Below are 23494 nucleotides of genomic sequence, written 5' to 3' on the forward strand. Positions count from 1 at the left end.
TTCTCATACAAAACTAATAGTTAGGTGAGTGGTAAAAGGGATTTTCACCAAGCTCAGAAGAGGGACTACCTCTGTGGGGTGCCAAGGGGGTCAGGAGCAGGAGAAAGGTCTCTTGCCTTTTACTTTACATTTTAGATTACTTTTACTTTACATTCTAGACTACTATTTGAATTTGCTACAGTTGGCATTTATTGCTTTCTTCCTTAAAAGGAAATCGTTGCAAACTTAATTTGGATGCAAGGAAAGTAAGAATCAAATGCCTGCTTTCTGCTGCCCATCAGAGACCCTCACTCTACATTCCTACCTATACTTGATCCAGGATTATTTTGCCCACCCTTCTGAGGGAAGCCTCCCTGGCTCCCCAGGAAGCACACTCTGTCCCTTTGTGTGGGTACCCTCAAACAGTGCTCCACAGCCTTTCTGTGTGAACACTATTTCCAGCCCAATACCAGAGCCAGATTATGTTCCTGATTGAAAATAAACCAGACTGTATGGAATGGAAACATTTGGACTTCTACTAGTTCCCTGCCCTTGCATGACTTTATGGTTTCAAGTGTATTTACACTTTTCTGGGCATGCCCAATCTGCAGAACAAACTTGCTAGGCTTATCAACATATCAGGACCTGGCAAAATGGTCTGAGAGAGTCACTGGTTCCACAGACGTGCCCGAGAGTCTCTGTGGGCTCAGGGGAGAGTACAAGCCCCATCCCTGGTGACACTACTCACTGTCCACCCCCTTGGTTGTCAACATGGGGGACTGGACCACCAGGAGTGGTCTTATAGCTATTAACTCTTTTCTGAAAAACAAAAACAAAACCCCTTTCATTCGTACTCTGACAGTGACAGCTAGAGTTGATAAAAATGAATTGTGTCAGTTGATGTGTTTGCTCAAAGTTTTGCTGATGAAAGTTTGTGATCAGAAATGTCTAGGCACCTAGGTACCCTGCAACAGAGCGAGACAGTATAAAAGACTGATCTGCAGAAAGGGGGTCGTGGGCTTAAGAACGACATCTATGAGGTCCATTAAAGAGGCTTTAGCACTTCACCTGGGCTCAGTAACTAAGGATGAGGAGGACATTTCAGTTCAGACCCAGGGGACAAACGAAGTATGCCTGCTCACTCCTGAGGTCCTCAAAACACCAGCATTCTGCTTGAGACAGGCTCTCAGTCACCTTTGACCAAAACCAAGTCAGTCCTTGCTAATTTCATTAGCCTTCCAGGAGCTGCCAGGAAATCCCGTGTCAGGGCTTTTTCTATGGGGAGATTCCAATGGACCGTGCCTGGAAGCCGAAGGCGTAGGGACATAGCAGAGATGGCTCTACTGAGCTATGTAGCAGATGTCTCCGAACACCAGGGTAAAGCACGGTGTGGTACAATGGTCTCAATTTGGGCTGCTCGTTAAAATCTAAATCTGGAAACCTAAAAGAATCCTGATGTCAGACACCCATTTCACTCCAGGGAAAACAAAATCTTGGAGTGGACCTAGGAGCTCTGAAAGCTCTGCCCTTGATCTTAAGGTACAGCCAGAGTGGAGAACCCCTGATCTAGAAGCAGTCTTCTTGGGCCAGTGTTGCCAAAGCTTTGGCACTGGGACTCATCTGTCACAATTTTTGCCATCTCTGCAGATCACTGATTCTGTTATTTACACAGTCATGTACATAAATCAACTTTTAAACTTAAATATATCACTTTCATCAAAAGCAGATTCCAAATGAAGACTTTCCAGTTAAGGTTGTCAGAAAGATTGATAGGCAATTTGAAAGGAAAGAATGGGCCATTATTATTAAATACCATTCCCTTGAACCCCCAATTCCCAACTTGGAAAATGCTCACCTCAGAAGACATTGGCATGCTATTGGGACCATGGGAAAGCTACTTTCTAGGCCACCATCTCTTGGCTATAGATCTTTCCCAGCTAATCAGACATGAACCAGAAATAATTATTCTATTAGCCCTTGACAGGGGAAGGGGTGGGGGAGAGACATCGTAATATATAGCGTTAGTCATGGGAGGCATAGGTTGATGGGAAAAGAACACACAGCCCACACAGATGAGGGTAAAGTTATTACTGCCTTATTTAGCTAGGGCAACAGAGAAGGGAGAAGTCCATGCAGCAGGAACAGATGGAGCATCTCAGATGAACCTTCCTGTGCAAGTGGAGTCTCAGACGAAGGGCTGGAAGCTGCAGCTGGTGTTTTCCACACACAGGAGGGTCATGGGGGATGGAAGCCTGATTTCTTGCCTGCTCTACCGGCCGTCTCCTTGGGGCTTAACATCAGTATGCAGGAAACACTCACACTAATATGTTCGTCCATATAAGGGAATGTTTGGAGCCGCAGCTCTCTGTTTAGGCCCAGGCCTTCATCCCCCCTCGCACCAGAATGGGGATCCTGTGGGGGGGTGCCTCAGCCTCCAGTTTCCCAGCTCATTTCTCTTTGATTACTTGACAAAGTTATGGAAACATAATATGTTAGTGTTAGTTGCCTTTTTGTGACCTCAAAACTCAGAGCTAAAAGATATTTAAGTTAATGTGGTTTTGAGATTTTGAGATGGGTTTGATGATTCTCTTTAGTAAATCAGCTAAAAATGGTACTTTTGCAATCAGGAGTGGAGCCTAAGGGTAGAGTCTTAGGCTGTTCCACATCATTCTGACATCCTTAGGATCACAGTGAATTGTTTACACACACACACACACACACACACACACATACACACATGCTGACTCTGAGATATCCTTTAGCCAAGAGAAATCAAATCCCTAGTAGCCTCAGACTGAGTTGGGAACTTTCTAGGTTTTTTGGTATTTGATATAAATCCTCATGGTCTATCAGTTTTAAATTAAGTGTAACACAAAAAGAACATTTTAAAACTGAAAGCAGTGCAAAAATAAAATACAAATCCCTTGAAGAATTTTGAGGCAGGTTTCTTACAAATTATTTGTGCATCCTGATTCTAAAAATCTGTTTGCTTTTGTGTACTCTACTGACAAAGATCAAATTTACCATAGGCCTTGGTTCTTATTAACTAATGATTAGTTGTCTCATAAACATAATGCATGTGTGGTTGTCAGGTTGCAGAGTAATAGCATTAGCATGACATTGGTACAAGCCAACAGTTCCAGTGGGAATGGAAATTTCTCTCAACTCTGCCAGAGAGAAACTTCTCCAAAGGCAGAAACTGAAGGTCTCAAATGAGGCAATCCTTGAGGTTTGGGCGGTAGTGGTGTTTTGGGGTTTTTCTTTTGTAGAGCAGTTATATATTATTCACATTTTAGAAACCCCACCATGGTATGGTTAAAAAAAAATATATATATATATATATATATATAAAACATTGTAGGAATAATTGAGGAAATTTTAGTGTTTATATATTAAGAAGTTTAGGATTTAGATGGTCTCAATACTGAGGTTATGTAGATATATGTCCGTGTTTTTAGGAACCGCATGTTTAAGGGTTCAGGGCTGAAGCCACTGTCTTTAATGTACTTTTGAATGATTCAGGAAATCAATTATAGCAAATGACAAGATGTGCATTGTGACAGTAGAAGGATATTCGTTGTCCTTTCAGATATTTTATATAATTAGCACTTTTCATAATGCCAAGTTAAAGGAGGGATAGAAAACGTCATCAGAGAATCAAAAGAAGGAAAGAGATCACTAGGACATATAAAGAGGAAGAAAAGTGATGAGGGGTTTTGTTCTTCCTGCTACTTCCGCTAGTTGGCAAGATTTATTCTTGGTAACTTATGCCCTGAGGCTGCTTCTGACCTCATTTTTTAAATTCATAAAAGCATCTACTTGCACCAAACTCAGCGATGACTCATACTGACCATCTGTTGATTTACTACCAGGAAATATCAGTTCAGGATCAGAGAAAAAGGCAAATGAAACCAGGGATGCTGGCCAGAGGCCACTTGAGACCTGTGTGTGGCCCTAAGAGATGCCCCATCGGCCATCCTTCCTTTACTGGCCATAGCAGAAAGACTTACCTTCTGCTGCAGGGGCTTTTGGAGGGAAAAATAAAAACAGTAATGCTTTCTCCCTGTATTCAGTATGAGAGCAATGTCTCACACCTAGCTTCTCTAAAGGTTTATGCCTTTTCCTGCTTGAGCTGAGGGAGGTGCATGCTAAAGGGGAAATTTACTAGCTGGCAAAGCATTGGGACAAAATGACATAGCTGAGTTCTCCATGTATAGCAAAAGGATCTTCGTATGGTCATAATCAAAACATGGGGCTCCCTGGCTTAAAACTGACAGGTGGCTGCTCATTGTACTCATGAATCAAACCCTCACCTTTGACCCATAAAATTCAGCCACTCAGCCATGCCTGTGCCCCCAAGCTCATCTTAGTCTCACCCTCTTCCTGGCTATCCAACCCAACCACACAGCAAAGACTGCAGGAGACGGCATGAAGATACTGAGATACAAGCCTGCTGCAGGGTGGGTCCAGATGCTGCAACCCCGGGCTTCAACCCAGGATGGTAAGCCCTTGATAGTATCTGCTAAGTAGTAATCGATTATAGAAAAGCAGGTTGCATCCCAATCTTACTTTCAAATATACATTTAGATACTATGTGAATAGAAGAAGCTGGCAAAATGAATCCAAGATGTTATCTGTCATAAGGCTTGGGTGGTAGAATTATACATTCATTTCCTTTTTTAAAATGTACTTGAATTTTGTAACTTTTCAAAAATGAACATAAAGACTTGAATCACAAAAGCAACAGGAGTTAGAAAAATAGCTGTTTCAAAATAACATATCTGGTGCCGGGTCCGGTGGCACATGACTGTGATCCTCAAGACTCAGGAGGCTGAGAAAGGAGGATCACAAGTTCAAAGCTAGTCTCAGCAACTTAGTGAGGCTCTAAGCAACTCAGTGAGACCCTGTCTCAAAATAAAATACAAAAAAGGGCTGGGGATGTGACTCGGTGGTTAAGTGCCCCTGAATTTACTCCCTAGTACCAAAACAACAACAACAACAAAAAACATGTCTGGTAAGTTACTAATTTTTCCAAGGTCAGCCTTCGCTTAGAGAATGAATGAAGTATCTGATGTGTTTCCATAAGAAAATGACCAATGTTGAGTCAGGTCACATCTGTAAAGAAACCGGATGGCACCGTTGGTGTTGATGGCTCCTGGAACTCGAGGGAAAGCCTGCAGCCTGAGCCCCGCTGCTCTCCTGAGCCCAAGGCAGACACCTTTCCAAAAGCCACCACTGCCTCCAGGGTATCAGGTTGGTACCTGAGCCTGTGGCCCCCACTGTCACATACGGTGCCTTTAGGCAAAGCATGGAAAAGTATTACACCCAAGATCCGCCACTCCTTCAAGATATCATCACAATGCATGTTTTTAAAGACCCAGAGAGATCACTGGTGGAAAGGATCGTTCTGAGCAATCTCTCTCTGCTATCCAGTATGACTGGCACCTGCCAGGATGGGAGGCCCTTGGGCAGTCTACTCTGTGCAAACCACACACAGCAGCCCTGGGCCACACTTGTCATCTGTGCTGGAGGTGAAGCCTCATCCTATGAAGCTGTGATGGCATCATTACAGGCTGAGGATGTAGATCGGTGGTAGAGCACCTGCCTACCATGCACGAAGCACTGGATCCACCCCCAGCACCCATGTGCACACGTACTCGACAGCAGCATCATCTCCCACTGACGCCAGCAGTGCTCTGAGACCTCTGGAAACTGCCCAGTTGACCCGACTCTCTCCTGCTCTGGTGCTTTGGTATCCAGGAGACAACTCACCTCCTGAAATGTCCACTACCGGATGCCTCCTAGGTATGACTCACCAGCGAGCCGTTTACTCAAGGCAGCAGCCTAGTGGAAGGAGGCCTGGGGGTCTGTGTTCCAGTGAAATCTCACACTTAATTCCATTTCTTATTTCCTGTCCGTGAACTTGCTGACTTCGTGTTCTGGTAATTTGTGATAAACAGTTCCCAGGGGCCTTTGCAGCTGCACTGCTGCAGTATGAGTCTAGCCTCACCCGCTACTGCAGCGTAATGGTCCTCAGGACGTGGTGTTCTGTACCCTGTGACTAGCGAGGGAGAATCGGGCGCTGGTAACACGTACCACCTCGCAGGTCCAGCGGGCCACTTGGAGTTTTTATTATTGGCGTTTCCAGCTTGTGACGTGTAGAGAAGCAGGAGAATCCTCCTGCCTTTGTCCCTCTGAAAAAGATCTTCGTCCCATCCAGAGCTCTAAAACTCAGCAGGATGAGAATGGTCTTTGAAAAGATGATGATAATCCTGGGGGGCCAGAGCGCCAGCTCATTACGTAAGAAGGGTTCTGGGTTCACTTACGCTCTGCCTGCATCTGAGGAACACGCGGTACCTTACAAAGGAGGAGCTGGTGTCCTTCAGCTCAGAGACTGTCACATGGGGTAAGGCAGCCTGATTTCAGGCATTCGCGTACTCTGCTGGAAAGGGCAGATCTGTAGACTCAGAAATCCCGACTCAAGTCTTCTCTGTGTACCTGGTAGTTTTGAGACCCTAGAAATGTTAGGATATCCTATGCCGGGGCTAAGGACCTACCTCTGAGGTCTTAGTATTAAACAAGGTGATCAAAGTGAAGACCCCAGTGCGTACAAAGCAGGCGGCCCCTTCCTTCCTCTTCCCACCAGCTAGCAGAATCTGAATCAGCCCTTTCTCCAAGGCCCCCTGAGAACAGAGAGCAGGCTCCCGATTGCCCAGCACTGCAGCCCCGAGCCTCCCAAGCCCGGGCCAGTGCTGCCCAGCGTGCTGTGTACCGGCCGGCTCGCCTTGTCCCACGTCTCCTCCTCCCTCGGGATCACACCTTTCCTGCCAGTCCCCTCTGCCCACGTGTCCTCATCCACCCTCCTCTGCTGCCATTTTCTTTTATTCTGCACACACTTGACCAATGCCTTTCTCTGCAGGCAACCTAGTGTTTCTCCCTCCTCCAAGTCTCCAAAACCCTTGGGTGGCAGCTTCTCCTGTTGTACCCAGATGATTCTGTTTTGTCTCCCAGTCGGGTGCCCTTGGCCCTCCCCCTCCCTAGGTTTGTAGATACTGGATTTTCATGCAGCCGACAAAAGCCTACCTGTCAGGTTCCTGCAGCACCAGACCCTTTATCCAGTTGCCTTTTAGACACGATTCCTCAGATGTCCACAGATACCAGAAGCTGGTCTCGCCCACATCTGATCTCATCTCCCTCCTGCAAACATGCCACGTCCCCAGACTCCAGGAAGAGGCTCCGCATGGCGTTGTTTCCTCTCGTCTTCCCATCCAGTCATCTGGTCTATGGCAGCTGCTCCCTCCTCTCTGTCCGGGTTAGCCCTAAACCTCACTCATCTCTCTCTCTGGCCTGGACTATTTCAATACTCCTTTTTCTCCCCTGTTCCCTTCTCTCCCTTGCAGCCAGATGAAGCCTTGATACATCAGTTCCCTGATTGCAACCATTAGGGTAACATCCAAACATCTAAGCAAAGTTTACAAGATTCTGCCTGCTCTGCCTCCGGGTTACCCCTCTTTCCTCATCTCACATCACCTCCCTTGGCACCGAGCACAGTGGCCCACCACATTGTCTCTTGCACTGGGGCCTTTGCCAGTACTGTTCCCTTTCACCCAACACTTGCCCTAATACTTATCCCCTTTGCCAAAAAGCCTTTCCTGTCATCTCCGCCCCTCCTCTGAACTGGTCACCCAGAGCATTCATGCATGTCCCAAGTTTAACTCTTTCAAAAAACATTCCCCCCTTTTCATCCTGAAGGACCGGGCATCAGGTCTCCCTCGCTCTGCATCCCAACTCCCTGCATAGAACCCTGAATGTATCAGATTCCTACTACTTGTCCTGTGAATGGAGGACTTTCTCTCTGCTCAGGTCTGTCCTTGTCAGGATGAAAGTATTCAGAAGGTCTTGTCTGAACGCTGGATCACGTTGTACCCATGTTCTCCATAATCTTCTCACTGGCCTCCCATATCAGATGACGCATGGGTCCCAGGCACAGCCGTCTCTCCTTGAAGACTCGATCAGCACGTGCACAGGATGTGGGTCACTGCCCTTGTTCTGTACCAGAAGCACAGACTGTGGCCAGACAGTTCAGCCTGCCTTAGTGGGGCCTTGAATGAGTAAGAGCTGGGATCAGTGATTGAAAAGAAAAGGCTCTGTGGCCTGAAGGGGACCGGAAAACCCCTAGGAGGTGAAATTGGAATGGAGTTTTGTTGGGTGGATAAGACTGGGTGGAAAACTTGGTGAGAGTTGGGAGGAAAGAATTAAAAGGTACAAGTTGACCACATAAGTGGTCCTCTTCTTTGGAATTACACCAGTACACCACCATTAAGTTATTTACACAAATTCAGGTCAGAGGTTACCTTTGGGAATAGAAGTATCAGTGATTTCCTGTTTGGTGGCCAGGGTTAGGAGATGGTTCCAGACTCTTGTCATTTTTTTTTTTTAACTCTATATACAGATCACACATTTTTAATTTTAAAGAATGTTAGTTGCTATGACCAAAAACCCATTAAACAACAAATGATCCTGATATGAGCAAGTCTAAAGTAAGTGATTTTCTCCTATTTTTGATAATTTTGTATTTTTTTTTCATAATGTGTATGTATAATGAGGGGGCAACGTATTTCAAGCTTCCTGTTTTAGTCTGTTTTCTCTTGCTAAAAGTACATACCTGAGACAGGATAGTTCATAAAGAAAATAAAATTCATTACTTACCATTCTACAGGCTGGAATGTCAAAGGGTCACATCTGGGGAGGGGCTTGTTGCTGGTGTAGACTGCAGAGTACTGAGTAATACAGGGTATCACATATCAAGGGGCCTGATAAAAAAGACAAAGCCCAGACTCTGATGCCATCCCTGCCTGGTATGCAGGAGGCCCTGGGTTTGGTCCCCACCACCTCAAAAGAGAGAGACCAAACCAAACTGACTTTTATGACAGACTCAGTCTCCAGATAACCCATTGTCCCATTCATCCATGGATGGGTTAACCTATTCTTGAGTACAGCCTTCCTGACCCAGTCACCTCCCTAAGGTCCTACCTTCAAATGCCGTTAACATGTGACTTTGGGGATTGGGTTTCAACAGGAGTTGTGTTGGAGACAAACCATGACATGAAACATTCAAACTTTCCCTATGTGGGGCTGGCTAGGAAACCACGTAGGGCCTCAGGGTGCTCATCCACGGGATGGACAGGAAGACCTACCTTCCAGAAATGCTCTGGAGTGTAAAGCAGACACCTGGCACATAGTTAGTGCTCAGTGAGAGCTCACTGCTACCACTTCCCTGAAGAACAGAGCAATTATGCTGTTCTGGACTCTCGGTTCCAGGGAGGGACCCTTGGAGACCATTTGATTCAACCTCTTCATTCTGTTGCATTTGAATTGCTCTTAGTTCCATGCGATCACGAAGCAAGTCATGCATATGAGCTTATGATGAAAAACATGGTGCTGGGCTCCACTGCACCTCTCCCCACCCACACCCCAAGCCCCTAAATAGCCTGTCTTGATCACTTCTCTTTCCAGTTCTTCTGTTTATCTCAGAGATAATTTCTATTTCATAATTAGCAACTTTAGTTGATGTTTATTGACTAGGGGGAAAGACAGGATTTCAGCTCATTTTTCTCTCTCCTCTCTCCTTCTCACTATTTGATTACAGTACTCATGACCTCTTTTGTTCCCCCCCCCCCGCCACCGTAATCATAGATAATATACTGACACGTCACTGTTTCTTTTGGTAATAAGATTTAGTGTCTTGACTCTTTTCCAGGATAGACCAAAACATTGAAGACACTAACACTCCTGGCTTTTCCACTTCCTACCCTGTCAGCTAACACTTTTATATTAGCACAGCTGTATTTTTAAATAATATTTGTATTCTGTTCTGCATCTGTGATTTATCCTTAAATGTAGCCTAAAACAAAAAATAATATTTGCATTAGCCTGTGCAAATATAGTTGCTTATAGACGAAGTGGCCAGCTTGGATTTCATTTCCTTCTCTTTGATTTCGGCAACAGGATTCCAAAACTTTTTATTTTAAAATTAATAATTAGTTGCTTTCAGGGTTTTTTTTTTTATAACTACGTTTTTGAAATAATATTCCCTGTAGAAAACATTGTGAATACATACAAGTAGGAAAAAAGAAAAAGAGAGGGATAGAAAATAAAAATACCTGAAAATCCCATGATATGGAGGATTTGTTAAAAATATTTTACATTGTTCATACAGAGTAATCAGTAAAGTTGAAGAGAAAATACTTGCCTCATTAACAAGGAGAAATATCCAGGCCTCTGTGGCAAGACACAGATGGAGATTCTATTCTCTCAATTCTCTTACATGCCAGACACCCAAGTTTCATTGCACACGATTATTGAGCATTTGCTATATACCAGGTAGAGTGTTCACTTTTGGGAATAAAATATAGTGAAAAATGAACCTTGTTTCTACTTTTACAAAGATTAAATTCCAGTGGGGAAAGGTAGATATTAGCCAAATAGTCCCATATAGGAATGTATGATATAGGTTGAGCTCAAATGCTGAAAAGGAAAAGAATTTGCTTCTTTGAGGATATTTAACAAAGGACAGGAGGTATTGGGGGTTCCAGGAAGTGTTCTGGAAGAAATGTCTGAATTGAGATCTGAAAGGAGGGAATTTGCTCAGCAAAAGAGTAGGGATGAGAGATGGATGAAGGAGCATTCCAGAGAGAGAGAGAGAAAGCAAGAGAGCTAGCTCCACGAGGATTCCCTAATGGGGAGACAGCCTGTTTGAATGACAAAAAGCTATGAATTAAGAAAAAAAAAAAAAAAAGCTACGACGGCTGGACCAACAGAGCCGAGATGGGGGCACGGGGACAAGGAATGGGAAGGAAACCAGTGCTGAGTGAGCTTCAGAGGCCAAGTAAGGACGCTTCCAAGTGGAGCGTGGCCTGCAGGTTCTTGGGCAGTGGACGGTCCCCTGGGTGGGGACTCTCTAAGATAATGAGGAGACAGGGAGGTCGGCCATTAGCCCAGCCTCCCACAATGGAAGTTTGTTCCTGCTCCTCACACAGGCCTTTGTGTGCTTCCCACTGGCTGTTTTTAGCAGCAGCAATGATCTCAGCTAATGAATGCCAGACACCGTCCACAAAAGGTGTTGCAGAGTGCGCAGCTAGCCGCCTTATTATACAAGTGGCCGGTCGGCTCTCCAGGGCCTCCGGGGAAATGCTTCCCCACCTCTCAGACCACATCCTTCTCTCCCCGAGCCACGCGGCTTCATCAGGAACGTGCAGGAAGCACCCCAGCCCAAAGCACCCCCAGAAATCTCTGGACCTCCAGCTTGCAAATGTAGGGGAGGGGCTCAAAGTGGGTAAATGAAGCATCTGTCCCCACAAAGAAAAATGAAGTAGCAGCTCATCTCATGGTGTAAAATGAAAAGAGCAGCCACTTTGTTTTTGTTGCGAAGGGCCTGGAGCCTTCTTTCTGGTCCTCTACAGTGGGTCCCAAGATCAGCGGATATTAACAGAATCCAAAGTTGACAGTTCATGTGATGGGCAACCTTCTAGGAGCAAGGCACTTCTAGGAGCAACTGAAATTTTTGGAAGAGAGAAAGACAGGAAAAACTGTGTATGCCAGAACTTTGCTTGGAACAACTTCAACTTCAGTCGCTCCTCATATTTAAAAGATCCAGACTTAGTACCCCGCTTACCAGGGCCCACATGGTTGGTTTGGTCCCTACCCTAAGGGCCTCGTGCTCTGTGTGCTATGATTTCTTTCATTATTGTCCAGTTTATTCCCTCCCACAGGGCCTTTGAACTGAAATGCCCTTTCCATACAGGGAGCTTCCTCACTTCATTCCATTCTTTATTCAGATATTAAGGCCTCCTAAAGATTTTTCCTAACCATCCTTTCTCACTCCCAGTCTACTCCTCTAGCCTATTTTACCACTATCTGAAATCGTTTGTATATTTGTTTACATATGTCTATCAAGTAGAATTAAATTTCAGGAGAGCAAAGATCTAGTCTAACTTGTTCAACAGCATATTGGCAAAGCCTAGAATAGTGCCCGGAGCTCAATGAATATTTGTTGGGTGAACCAGTGGACAGAGGTGAGAGCAGCAAGCTTAAACTCAGAGGATCATCATTTTATTCATCCAAGAAACATTTATGGGGTAAGAAATATTCAGTTAATAATGATATGCTAGGCATACAATAATGTTAATTCTGGGAATAAGAGGCAAACAGAGACACCATTCATCCCCTTAAGGAGCTCAGGGTGTTGCAGTGTTTTATTATATGGAAAGAATCAAGAGATGCAGGAACCATCCGGACACAGACTAGCTGGTCTTAAGAGGTGAAGAAGATGATAAGCCCCAGGCTTCAGTGTGGGCAGATGTGGGCAGGGACTCCCAGGTGACAAGGCGAGAAGGTCGGGTTTAGAAATGTTGAGCTTTGGGATATCCAAGCAAGAAGTTGAGTATTCAAGTCTGGAACTTGGCAGAAAACTCTGGGTGGAAATACAGACAGTGAGTGGTGCGTCACCTCATGGGAGTCAGTGAGATAAACCAGGTGGGGAGAGTAAAAAGAAAATCAGCATTTAAGGGATGGCGGGCAGCCTTGGTGACCTTCGCTAGGGCCTTTGTGCCAGTGGTGGTGTGCCTGGGCAATGCTTCTGTTTGCTGAGGAGGAAAGGGAAGGCTAGGAAATGGAGAGAGATATCTACATCTAACAAGGTGCTCAGCCTCGAGGGAAGGAGAGAAGGAAAGATGCCACCCTAGGGGACCAGGCCCTGGGTGGAAAGTGCCAGGAGGCAGCCTCGGCTTGTACCAAACCAGACGTCCAGCCCTTAGTGTTGTCCGGAAACGGACTGGCTGTGCCCGGAAGAAGGGGCTCTTCGCTGCTGGAGGTGCGGGGAAAATAACCTGGATTCTATATTTAGAAAAGAATAAAGGTAAGGAACCGAGAATTTAGACTTCCACCTTAAACTGAAGAAAGAGCAAAATTAAACCCCAAACCAAACAGAAGGAAGTGGTATCAGAATTGGATGGAACCTGGATCTTACCTCACCCAGGTGCCCACAAGGTAAAGAGGGAAAGCAAACCCAGGTGGAGCGCTGGCTGCTCCGGCTCCCGCCCCCACCCCGGGCTCTGAAATCCTGGATCATGAGCCCGTGAGCCAGCCCCAGAGCACTAAGCCCATTAGTCTGTCTTCCGCTTTGCCTGAATCATACTTCCTACATAGAAGCTCGCTTTTCTGCATAATTAATCCCCATCAAAACCCTGCCTGACCTGGGTGCTAGTTTCTCTTCTCTTGCTAGTTGGTGTCTGGTGTGGAAAGAACCGAACCAATCTGATACAGGGGTTTACAAGTCTTTCTGGATTTACAGATGGGAGGATTGGCGCAGCCACCTTAATCCTGCAGACTTCCCAAACAACCAGGCAGAGGAAGTCTGGGGTCCACCATTCGACCTAATTATATTGTTATATGTATGTATGAGGATGTAACAACACATTCCACTATTGTGTTTAATTATAATGAACCAATAAAAAAAGATTATAGTAACAATGTATTGAGCTTTCAGTATGTGCCTGGGACTTTGCTACCAGGTTACGCATTTTCTCACTTAATCCTCACAGCAAGCTATTAAAAGTATTGTTCTCATCCTCATTTTATAGATAAATTTATAGACTCAGAGAAGGTAAGTAATTTACCAAGATCACATAGGTAGTAAGTAGAAAAGCCAGGATTTGAACCCCTGTCTTGCTGACTTTAGTGCTCAAGGTTTTAGAAATGAAAATTCTTTCTGATTCAAAATTGTTTTTCTTTCCCTCCATCCCTGCAGTCTCAGGAGGAAGTCTGTGATCTGCTCCACGCTGCACCTTTCCAAAACATCTTGCCCAGAGTCTACATCAAGGGTAAGAAACACTAACATGAAAAGCTTGCCTTTGAACTTGATCACTTCTTAATCCCAGTGACCACAAATCTGCAGTCAGAGAGAGAGGTGGTCACGTTTGGGCACCTATGGGATAGTCACAGAATCACAGAATTGGTAACAACACTCTAGGCCTTGTTCCTTCTAGACTACCCCTAGTATGTTGCTATCTACCCTTGGTTTAAATTCCTCCAGTGGCGAGGAACTCACCTCTTCACGGGGAACGTGATTTCATTGTTAGACACGGCTTACAGAAAGTTTCCTTGTAGCAATTCCTAATCAGCTTCCAGAACCAAGGAGAAAGTTCAGCCTGCTTCATTGAAGGTTTGGAATACAGACACATCATCCAGTCCCCTGGGACCTTCTCCTTCCCAGTCACCCAGTGTGGCCTAAATCTCACGTCTGCTCCTTTGCTCATTTTGCAGAGGGAGAACGCCTAGAAGTCCGGATGAAACGCCTGGAAGCCAAGTATGCCCCGCTTCACCTGGTCCCCCTGATTGAGCGCCTGGGGACGCCCCAGGTATGAACCTTATTATCACAAGCCTTGGGGACCAAAAGGAACTTGAGAGGGAGAGCATTGGACCCAACATTCTCACTTTACAGATAGGTAAACTGAGGCTCAGAAGAGGGACCAGAGTCTCCAATACCACAAAGCCAGTTACTGGCAGGAACAGGTCTAGGATGAGACTTGTAGACGCTCAAGTCTGTTCTTTCTTCCTTACCCTGTATCATGTGCCCTGCCAAGAAAGGAAGAAGCTAGCTCATTCAAACAGGTATCCATTGCACCCCTATAAGACATCAAGAATTCCACTACGTGCAAAATTAAGACTCTGCACACTCTGTGAGCCCTTGCTTCACTTCTGGATATTTTTGCTAGAGAAACACTCCCAGAAACAGGAGATGCTTATGGTAACATTGTTTGCTAAAGCCTAAATGTCTACCAGTAAAGTGACCACTCCGTGAAGTGTGTTAGAACCACCTCAAATGCTGCAGAGTAGTATATTCAGCATTTACTTAAAATACAATAATCAAAAGGGAAAATTATCTGTATCAATCAATGTGGATAGACCTTAAATGTACAGTTGGGTGGATAAACCAAGATATGCTCCAGTTTACACTGTAGTGCTATTTAAAAAAAACAATGCACATACCCAAACCATATGAGTAACACTTGCCCTGAAGTCATCTAGAATGATATACCTAGTTCGTCATGTGCCACCTCTGAAGAGAGATGAAGTCTCCACGCAACTCAATCACGTTAGTTCTGTAATTAAAATTAATTTTTAAAACCCCAACCAGTTGCTATGAACATATTCATGAATAAGACAGGGCCCCTTCCTTCAGAGAATTCATAGACCCTGCAGGGAGGCAGGAAGGAGGCAGATGGGGAGATGGACAACCAGAAGCATGCTCTGTTTCCCTTCAGTTTGATTTAAACAAGCTTTACATTTGGAGGGCAATCAGGGGAAGGGTTTAAAAAGAAGAGTAACAGGACACCACAGTGGGACAAAGCCAGGATGGTTTGTTTTGCTAGCCGATACCACTGTTGAGAAGATTTAGGACTGAAGTCCACTCTTGGACTCACATTCCTATCTGAGGTTACTACCGAGGTCAGAAGGAACCACATCCTCAGCAGAGGCAGAGCCCCATCTGTCCAGGTGTCACACTGATGAAGCCACCCTTGCAGGTCCCCCTGCATGCACCAAGCTCCTGCTGAAAACAGGACTCAAAGCTCAGTGGCCCTCGGGTTCTTTAGCTCGCCCCAGAATTCAGATGCCGCACATTTTCCTTTTTGGCCCTCAGAAGTTGAGCAGAGGAGATCCTCTAAAACAATTTCCTTTTAGGGAGAAATCCCCCAAGCCGGCAAGAGGGCAGGGTGTCTGCTGCTCTGCTGGTGTCATCCTCCAAGAATCCAGCCCCTCCACCCAAGGCTTGGCATGTGTTTTCACTAGGGGGACTGTGAATTCCTTCCCTGTTCTGGTGAATGCCATTTCCTTGGGACTGATAGAAATCTCAATTTGTCAAATGAATATTCAACAAACAAAAGCCCTGGGAGAGAGGAAATGCCAATTTTATAAGTCTTCTATTTCTTAACTCAACCTAATATAGAGTAGTGATTATGAGTGTCTGGGGATGGTGGGGATTGAGGTGGGAGAAGGGTGGAGGGACATGATCGGTGCATGCAGTGGGCATGTGTGGAAATGCCTGACTGAATCCCCTTCATGTGTGCCATTAATGTGTTAATAAAAAAATTAAAAAAAAAAAACTTAACCATCCCAAAGAATCCAAAATTAACAATATATTAACTTCCAAACTAGCTGGGGGTCTCTCCTTTGCTCAAACTTACATATTTAGTAACAGAGGAAATGTGTGGCAAATTTAAAGCAAAGAAGATTGAACAGCATTGCATTGTTTGCATTACTTTCTGGGACAAATTTAGAGAACCTGGTTCATTGCCCAGCACTATTATGTTGAGTTGCTTTTCTTGATTGTTATAATGAGCAAAAATATAGGAATTCCAGAAAACAAAGGATCCCATAAAGAAGAATATTGAGATCTCTTCCAAAAGACACTAAATGCAGAAATTATTTCAGAGGAAAAAAAGAAACCCGCTGTGGAGAAAAGAAAAGAAATGGAGAAGAGCAATGGTAAACACCTTCCCACATATATAGCACCCAGTCACAGATTGTTTGATGATGCAAATACTCCAATCTATAAAGCACCTTTTCAATGCAAAAAGAAAAATAGTAGATATATCAAAAGAAAATGTGGCATGAAAGAAAACTTTAAAAACATAATGCCACCAGGCATGGTAGCACAGACCTGTAATTCTAGCTACTCAGGAGGCTCACAAGTTCAATGTCAGCCTCAGCAATAAATTAATTAAATTAATTAATTTTTTAAAAGGGTCAGGAATGAACTCAGTGGCAGAATATGTACCCAGAATGCACAAGGCCCTCAGTTCAATCCCTCATACTGCAAAAAATACATTTAATGCCAATATAGTTAAAGGAGTTGGTATTAGCAAGAATCAGCAGAATGCAAATTCAAAGAATGAAGTACTCTTTTTCATCCTTCAAGCTAGTGAAGAAGTTTTCTTAATGATAGCACTGATGAGGGAACAAGAAATCGACTTGACCCAGGTAGACGTACCATGGTTTGGCTTTTCTTGAGACTTGTTTGCCACTGTAGAGCAAGAGCCTTTTAAAATATTGGACCCTCCTATCACTAGACTTCATCCTCACAAAATGAGCCGAGATAGGGTCACAAAATTTTATGCATAAGGGTGATTGCTTTAGAATTGTCTGCAACAATGAAAAGCTGTAGACAACTTAAAATTACCAAGAAGAATAGAGAACTAAATAGAGCAGGTATATCAAAGGTGATTTTGTGCAGCCATCAAAGAACTCATGCTACTGAAAGTATCCAAGGAAATGAGTTTTTAAATTACTTAAGATAAAAAAGCAATGATCATGTAATCCAAATATTGTTAATTATGTATGTCCATGTTAATTATGTGTGTACATACATGTGAACACAAATAATACAGCAGTATATTTTTAAAAGCTCATTTTTAGGCAATGGGGTTTATAGGGAATTTTCATTTTCTTTCTTATATCTCTAGGAATTTTCATTTTCTTTCTTATACCTCTAAAAAATTTTTTTTTCCAAATTTAACCCAGTGACTGTGTATTACTCTCAGAGTTCACAGAAATAACTGGAAGGTTCTCATTCTTTCAAAGGAAAGGGATGAGGCACCTTTCACTGAATGTAGTGGGCGAGACCACCTGAGTTCAAACGCTGCCTGCAGATTTATAAATTCAGTTGCCACTTTTTCTAGTTCCCCTACCCAGGATTGTCAGGTGCTGAGGACTGACCCACAGTAGATTAGTTAGAAAACCAGAGCTCTGCATTAATTTACTGAAGAGAATATTAATGACTTGAGCACAAACTTGGATCCTTTATTTACCAAGCATCTCCCTGAACCAGGCAGACTCTCGGAAATGAAAGGCTTTCTTGGGCCAAAGAGAACAGAATAAGAACAATAAAAGAAGATGGGTATTTGCAAATAAATGGATGAATTTGGAGAATATCATGCTAAGTGAAATAATCCAATCCCAAAAAACCAAAGTCCAAATATTTTCCCTGATAAGTGAATGATGATATATAAGTGGGGGAGGGATAAAAGAAGAATGGAGGAACTTTGGATTACATAGAGGGAAACAAGAGGGAGGAGGGGGCGGGGTATGAAAGATGGAATGAGACAGACATTATTACCCTATGTACGTGTATGATTACACAAATGGTATGAATCAACATCGTGCACAACCATAGAAACGAAAAGTTGTACCCCATTTGTGTACAGTGAATCAAAATGCAGTGTGTAAAAATTAAAAAAAAAAAAAAAAGAAAATTTTAAAAAAGAAAATAGGAACAGAATCAAGTATAGGGTTCAGGACTTCTTTAGTGATCCTTCTAGCTTACTGCAGCAACTTGAGCAGTCACCCCTGTGCTTGAGAGCTGTGTCTGCCTACGGAGTCAAGTTAAGCCCCCAAGAATCAAAGCTCCCTCACCCCTGAGTGTAAAAATCATGTTGGCATACCCTTCTCCAATTCATCTTTTCCCTAGCTGGCTTTCACTTGGTGGTCGTCAGAGCCCAGTGCGGTGGCACAACCTTTAATCCCAGCTACTTGGGAGGCTGAGGCAGGAGGATTTCAAGTTGGAGATCAGCCTGAGCAACTCAGCAAGACTCTACTTCAAAATAAAAAAATAAGAGGTGCTGGAGATGAACTCAGTAGCAGAGTGCCCCTGAGTTAAATAAAAACCCTGCCTGCAGTTGTCATGACAACCATACTTGTGGTCCACATTCCCAGCAGGCTCCAGCATTGGTGTTTCCTGATTTATACCCTTCCATAGACTGACTTAGCAGCTGCCCTTGTTAGGGGCTTCCAGGGAGGGAGCTCACACAGTGAGGTCAGGCAGGTGCTTCCTGAGCTCTCCAGGAAACGTCCCATGAGGGAGTTGATCCCATGAGTCTCTGTGGATCGCTCCATCTCAGAAGCCACCTCCCTTTAGCTCTGTTCCCTAGACTAGGGTACCTTATTTTAGCCTTAGATTTTAATATTTATCTTGCTTTGCAGAAGGCTTGTAGCACCTTTGCCCCAGATATTTTTACTCAGATTGTACAAAACACATATTATAATGTGTTTCAAGGTGCCTGTTAGCCATTTGACTTTTAGATGCACAGGAGCCAGGCTCAGACAAAAACCAGTGTAAATTATTAATAGGGATCATTTGCAATTGCCAAGGAAGACCTTCTAACTAGAGGAAATAATTCTGTGAAGTCAGTGGCAAATTTTAAAAGACTAACATATGCTCTTTCTAGCACATTCATCTGCACACAAGTATTTAAAGTAAAAAGTGCCCCCACAACTGATTTTAATCTCTCTAAAATGTTTTCTACATGCAGACACACACCACGCATAGACTTCCATCTGCCTCTGGGATTGTGGGCTGATTTTTTTTTAGTAGGATTGTAATAGACACCACTTCTACAGCTCACTCTAGTCCGTTCACAATGTGCCCTTTAGATCCAGACTCTCAGAAATGGAATCTCAGCTTTACCCCACATGGGCTGCTCAAGCCTCAGTTTCTTCCTCTGTGAAATGGTATAATCATGTCTACCTCATGGGATTGGATAGTCAATACACATCAGGTGCTTAGAACAGGACCTGGTGTGTTACACACTCTAAGTAATGAACTAGCTGTAGTAACCATGAAGTCATAGTAACTGTGTCATCTCAGACTCTTCAATACCTACCTTGCATTTTATTATGTGGGTAGGTCATAATTTTTTTAAAAAAATCATTCCTCCCAAGATACGTCTGGATTTTACTTATCACAAGCAAAACTCACCACAAGACTGTTGTTGAACTTGATTTTCTACAATTAGCGCTCTGCTCTAGGCAGAACATCAGTCCTGGTGGAGGAATTCCAGGTTCTGCCAGGTCCGGTGTTTGGGAATCTCCAGTGGGAGGTGACAGATGGGATCTTGGATGTAGATACAAGGTTCACGGAAACTTCTGTTCCCAGCAAATTGCCATCGCTCGGGAGGGTGACCTGCTGACCAAGGAGCGGTTGTGCTGTGGCCTGTCCATGTTCGAGGTCATCCTGACCCGCATTCGAAGCTACTTGCAGGACCCCATCTGGCGGGGCCCGCCACCCACCAATGGCGTCATGCACGTGGATGAGTGTGTGGAGTTCCACCGGCTGTGGAGCGCCATGCAGTTTGTCTACTGCATCCCCGTGGGGACCAACGAGTTCACGGCCGAGTGAGTACCGCAGGGAGGCAGGGCCAGCGCCAAGCTGCCCGTCTCCCTGTAAGCCACGGGGCTGCTATGACCCAGTGAGAAAGGTGGGCAGGGGACAAAGTGGCCAACAACTGTCATAGCAAGTGGGTGGGTCACCATGCCAGGTGCTGAACACACAGCGGTGCTCAGCTGAAGTGGACAGCTCTGGCCTCATGGAGTTTAGGTGGCCAAAGAGGGGATGAGAAACACTGAGGTAAAGTCCATTGAATGAGGTGGTTTTGCAGCAATTGTGACAGGTGCCTCAGCATAGGAATGAGGGGGACATTAGACTTCCAGTCACAGGCTAGAACTAGAGTTCCCTCCAACAGTGCCTGGGACTTGGATTGAAGAGGGAAGAAGGGGACATTGCAGGAGAGGCCGTAGATGGCTGGAAGCAGCAGCGGAGTGTGACAGAGTGAGGGTTTGAGCGACAACCTGGTCCCTCAGGCTGGGTGTGGCTCAGTGACGCAGCATTTGCCTCGCGCGTGTGAGGCCCTGGCTTCAATCCCCAGCACCAAACACACACACAAACTGAAAACTAAAAACCTCACTCCCACCTCACCCCACAAAACTGGTACCTGTGGAAACCACCATGGACCCTGTCATAGTAAACAGTCTTGCCTTCAGAGGGGACAGAAACAGAGCTCGGTCCCTCCTGCACTCACCCAGCTCCACGTGGTGGCCAGTGGTGGGAGGGTGACAGGGACCATCCCATTGGAGCCAAGAAAACGCATGTGGGGGCCCAAGAAGGCTTCCCCAGAGCTGGGCTGCTTCAGGGCAAGAGCAGAGGGCATGTCCCCACAGCTGTCTACGCTGCCCATATTCTTCTGGAGAGCTGAGCCCTGCAGTCGGAGCGTTATCAGCCAAGGGGACTCACAGCCGCCCCCCACCATGCCCGTCCCCTCTTCGGCCCAGGGTGGCCGGTTGATCTCTTCATTTGAAATGGGCTTTCCCCTCACAGAACCCAGACGGTCTCTCCTTTCACTCGCCTGAAATCACCAACCACTTAAGTCTCAAGGGCCGGTCGGGTTTTCCTTGCAAGTTCATCTCTTCTTCAAAGCTGAGTTTTGTTACTTCAGTGGGATCAACACCTCCTTGAAGTCAGAAGGGCCTATTTTATAATCATAGTCCCTGGAACGAATAAACCCAGCCTCACCACCTCCCTTGAGCCCATCCGACAGATTAAGGATCTGGCCCAGAGACGGTCCTGTCACCAGCTGGTCCGGGATGGGGTCCCTCCTCCCCGCTCTCACCGCAGCTGCCTCCCTCCCCTCTCCAGGCAGTGTTTCGGAGATGGCTTGAGCTGGGCTGGCTGCTCCATCATCGTCCTGCTGGGCCAGCAGCGTCGCTTTGACCTGTTCGACTTCTGTTACCACCTGCTGAAAGTACAGAGGCAGGACGGGAAGGACGAGATCATTAAGAACGTGGTGAGCAGGCCTGTGCCAGGGCTGGGGGGTGGAGCCAGCCCGACTGCGGGCTGGCATCAGAGAAGAGGGGCGGGGGCTGCGCTTGGAGGCCCACTCCCCACACCACAGCGACACAAAGACCCTCCCTCGGCAGCTGGCGGCCTGCCGGCAGGAGGCCATGGGTTACCTGCTCATGACCTACTGGGGGGCATGAGATCACCCAAAGGGCAGAGCTGGGCTTCTTCCCTGTCCAAGGCAGACCCTGCTGGTGATGGCTCCTGTGTACAAAAACCATGTGTCCACTCACTGGACACCAGCTTCGCACTGGGATGGGACAGTGCTGGCCTGGGATAGGATGGGCTGCTGGAGGAAAGAACCCTCTAGACTAGGCAGAGGGGACAGAGAAGGAGAGGTTTCAGAAGGCTTCATGGGAGGCAGTGTTTACCCCGAGTCCAGAGTGAGGACAACAAATGGGTGCGAAGCTTAGGAGAACATTCCAGAAAGAGGGAATAGCTACAGCCCAGAGGTATGCAGTAGGATATGGAGAACAAAGGTGGGCACCAGGGACCAGATGAGACAAAAAAGGGGCAGAAGCATCCTATTGAAGAATGTTATAAAAATCATGGTAAAATAAGTATAGAATGTACATTTGTGACCATTTTTAAGTACACAGTTCAAAGGGACTGTGCAACTAAAGCATCATCCAGGACTTGTTCATTTTCCCCAAGTGAAACTCTGTGCCCATTAAAAAATAATTCCCTGGTCCCTGCCAAGACCACTCCACTCTGTCACCATGAATCTAAGTACCTGATGCAGTGGAATCACACATACGCTCTGTCCTCATGTGTGACTGGCTTATTTAACTCAGCATCAGGGTTCATTCATGTTGCATCTGTCAACTTCCTTCTTTTAAGTCTGAAAAATATTTTACTGCATCTACGTACCACATTTTGTTGATCCAAAACAAAGATCCACTGCTGGACCCTGAAATTACATCTGTCTTTTGGTTAGTATGCATCATGCTGCTGTGAACGCAGGTGTATAAATATGTGTTTGAGTCTCTTCTTTCAGTTCTTCTGAGTAGATATCCCCAGAAGTAGAATTATTGAATCATATAGTAATTCTGTTTAGCTTTTCGAGAAACTGCTGTGTTGCTTTCCATGATAACTCTACTATTTTATATTCCTACCACCAATGCACAAGAGTTGCAGCTTCTTTATTTTCTGATTTTTTTTTTTTTTATTAACTGCTCAAGGGCATGAACTGGTAGCTCACTGTAATGTTAATGTGCACTTCCACAATGATTGGTAATGTTGAACATCTTTCCATGTGTTCATGATGTTAATGTCTCTGTAGAAGAATGTTCAATTCCACTGTCCCCACAGGTTATTTTTGTTGATTTTTTTTTTTTGAGCAGTAGTTCTCTATACACTGTGAATATAAACCCTTTTACACAATACAATTTGTCAAGATTTTCTCTTGTTCCATGATATCTGCCTCTTTTTTCACTGTGTTGGTCATGTACTTGAATTCATTGAAGTTTTCAACTTGATGTAGCCCATTTTTTTTCTTTTATTTCACTGTGTATTTGATGTCATATTGAAGACATTGCCAATTCCAATGTCATGAAGATTTACCCTTAGATTTTCTAAGACTTCTACAGTTTTAGCTTTTCTTTTTTAGGACTTCTATCCATTTTGAGCTTATTTTTGGATAAGGTATAAGCTAAGGTTCCAACATTTTTGTTCTGCATATACGGGCCCAGTTTTTCTAATACTGTTTGTTATAAAGACTGTCCTATCCCCTTCAAATAGTCTTGGCATCCTTGTGAAAAAATCATTTTGGGGGCTGGAGTTGTGGCT

The 23494-nt window shown here is 44.9% G+C and overlaps 1 protein-coding gene across 3 annotated transcripts in view; it reads left to right on the plus strand.

Moving 5' to 3' along the window:
- The window catches only part of Cyfip2 (cytoplasmic FMR1 interacting protein 2), a 120398-nt gene that overhangs the window by 93641 nt on the left and 3263 nt on the right, over positions 1-23494 (plus strand). For all 3 annotated transcript variants that reach the window (XM_047555450.1, XM_047555449.1, XM_047555451.1), the window contains 4 exons: positions 13787-13859; positions 14302-14396; positions 19970-20208; positions 21506-21653. In XM_047555450.1, coding sequence (XP_047411406.1) covers positions 13787-13859; positions 14302-14396; positions 19970-20208; positions 21506-21653 — 555 coding nt within the window. The remainder of the gene's footprint in view (positions 1-13786; positions 13860-14301; positions 14397-19969; positions 20209-21505; positions 21654-23494) is intronic.

The sequence above is a fragment of the Sciurus carolinensis genome, chromosome 6 (assembly GCF_902686445.1).
Source record: "Sciurus carolinensis chromosome 6, mSciCar1.2, whole genome shotgun sequence".
Classification (NCBI taxonomy): domain Eukaryota; kingdom Metazoa; phylum Chordata; class Mammalia; order Rodentia; family Sciuridae; genus Sciurus; species Sciurus carolinensis.